This window comes from Scomber scombrus, chromosome 5 (assembly GCF_963691925.1).
Source record: "Scomber scombrus chromosome 5, fScoSco1.1, whole genome shotgun sequence".
Lineage (NCBI taxonomy): Eukaryota > Metazoa > Chordata > Actinopteri > Scombriformes > Scombridae > Scomber > Scomber scombrus.
In genome coordinates this window covers 32,424,791-32,425,619 of record NC_084974.1, presented here as the reverse complement: position 1 = coordinate 32,425,619, position 829 = coordinate 32,424,791, and the positions used below count along the sequence as shown (strand labels likewise).

At 47.0% G+C, this 829-nt stretch overlaps 1 protein-coding gene across 1 annotated transcript in view; it reads left to right on the top strand.

Annotated features, from left to right (window-relative positions):
- The window catches only part of LOC133981064 (tripartite motif-containing protein 16-like), a 4,187-nt gene extending 3,921 nt beyond the window's left edge, over positions 1-266 (top strand). Inside the window, exon 2 of the mRNA XM_062419951.1 lies at positions 240-266. Within this exon, the coding sequence (XP_062275935.1) occupies positions 240-266 (27 nt within the window). The remainder of the gene's footprint in view (positions 1-239) is intronic.
- Positions 267-829: the final 563 nt, after the last annotated feature.

Genomic DNA, 829 nt, shown 5'->3' with positions numbered 1-829 from the left:
ATTTTAAATAGCATTTTAATGACAAGAGCACACAGATAGGCAGCATTAAAATACCAAAATTCATTTTTAGTGACTTCATATGAAGAAATGTTAAAATGAGGAGCCAACCTGCTCTAAATATTGAACAATGGTTTGATATCCTCACAGGAAATGATTCCAGCTCAGTGTCTCTCTCCTTCCCGCGTCTTTTTGTTATTGTATAAGACCCCACCCCTTACTGTTCCCTTTCTTACCTACAGCCAATGAACACAGGCGGCACTGATTGACATCTTCAGCAACCAATCAAACAAAACAGCCTAAATTAAAAGGGACAATCTGGATAGTTTTTTTGTTGTTGTTGTTTTTTAGCTATCGTCCAACTGTTTGGGGACATTGAAGGTTTTTACCAAAGTTCATATGAATCATAACAGCTCAACTTTTAGATGTTGAGCTGTGAACAGGAAACATTAAAACCTGATAATGAGACTTTGTATTCTCTCTTCTTCTACTCATATAAAGTTGTTGTGTTGTCAGATCTGTCGGAGGCCATCGTGCAGTCGATGCAGCGAAGTCGCCGCCTGCTCTTCGTCCTTAGTCCCGACTTCCTGGCCGAAAAGAGCTTCAGCCTGCTGGAGTGTCGTCTTGGTCTGTACGTCCAACACGGCCACCAGTCCTCCATCGTGGCCGTCACGTACCGCTCCGTCAGTAAGCTCCCCTGTGTGGAAGTAGCTCAGCTCCGTCTGGCCGCTGTCGCCACCGTGACGTGGCGAGGGAGTCGATCGGAGCCGGAGCGGTCTCGCTTCTGGCTGCGGTTGAGGCTGGCGCTGCCGGTGAGGCCGCTGGCTCTGGG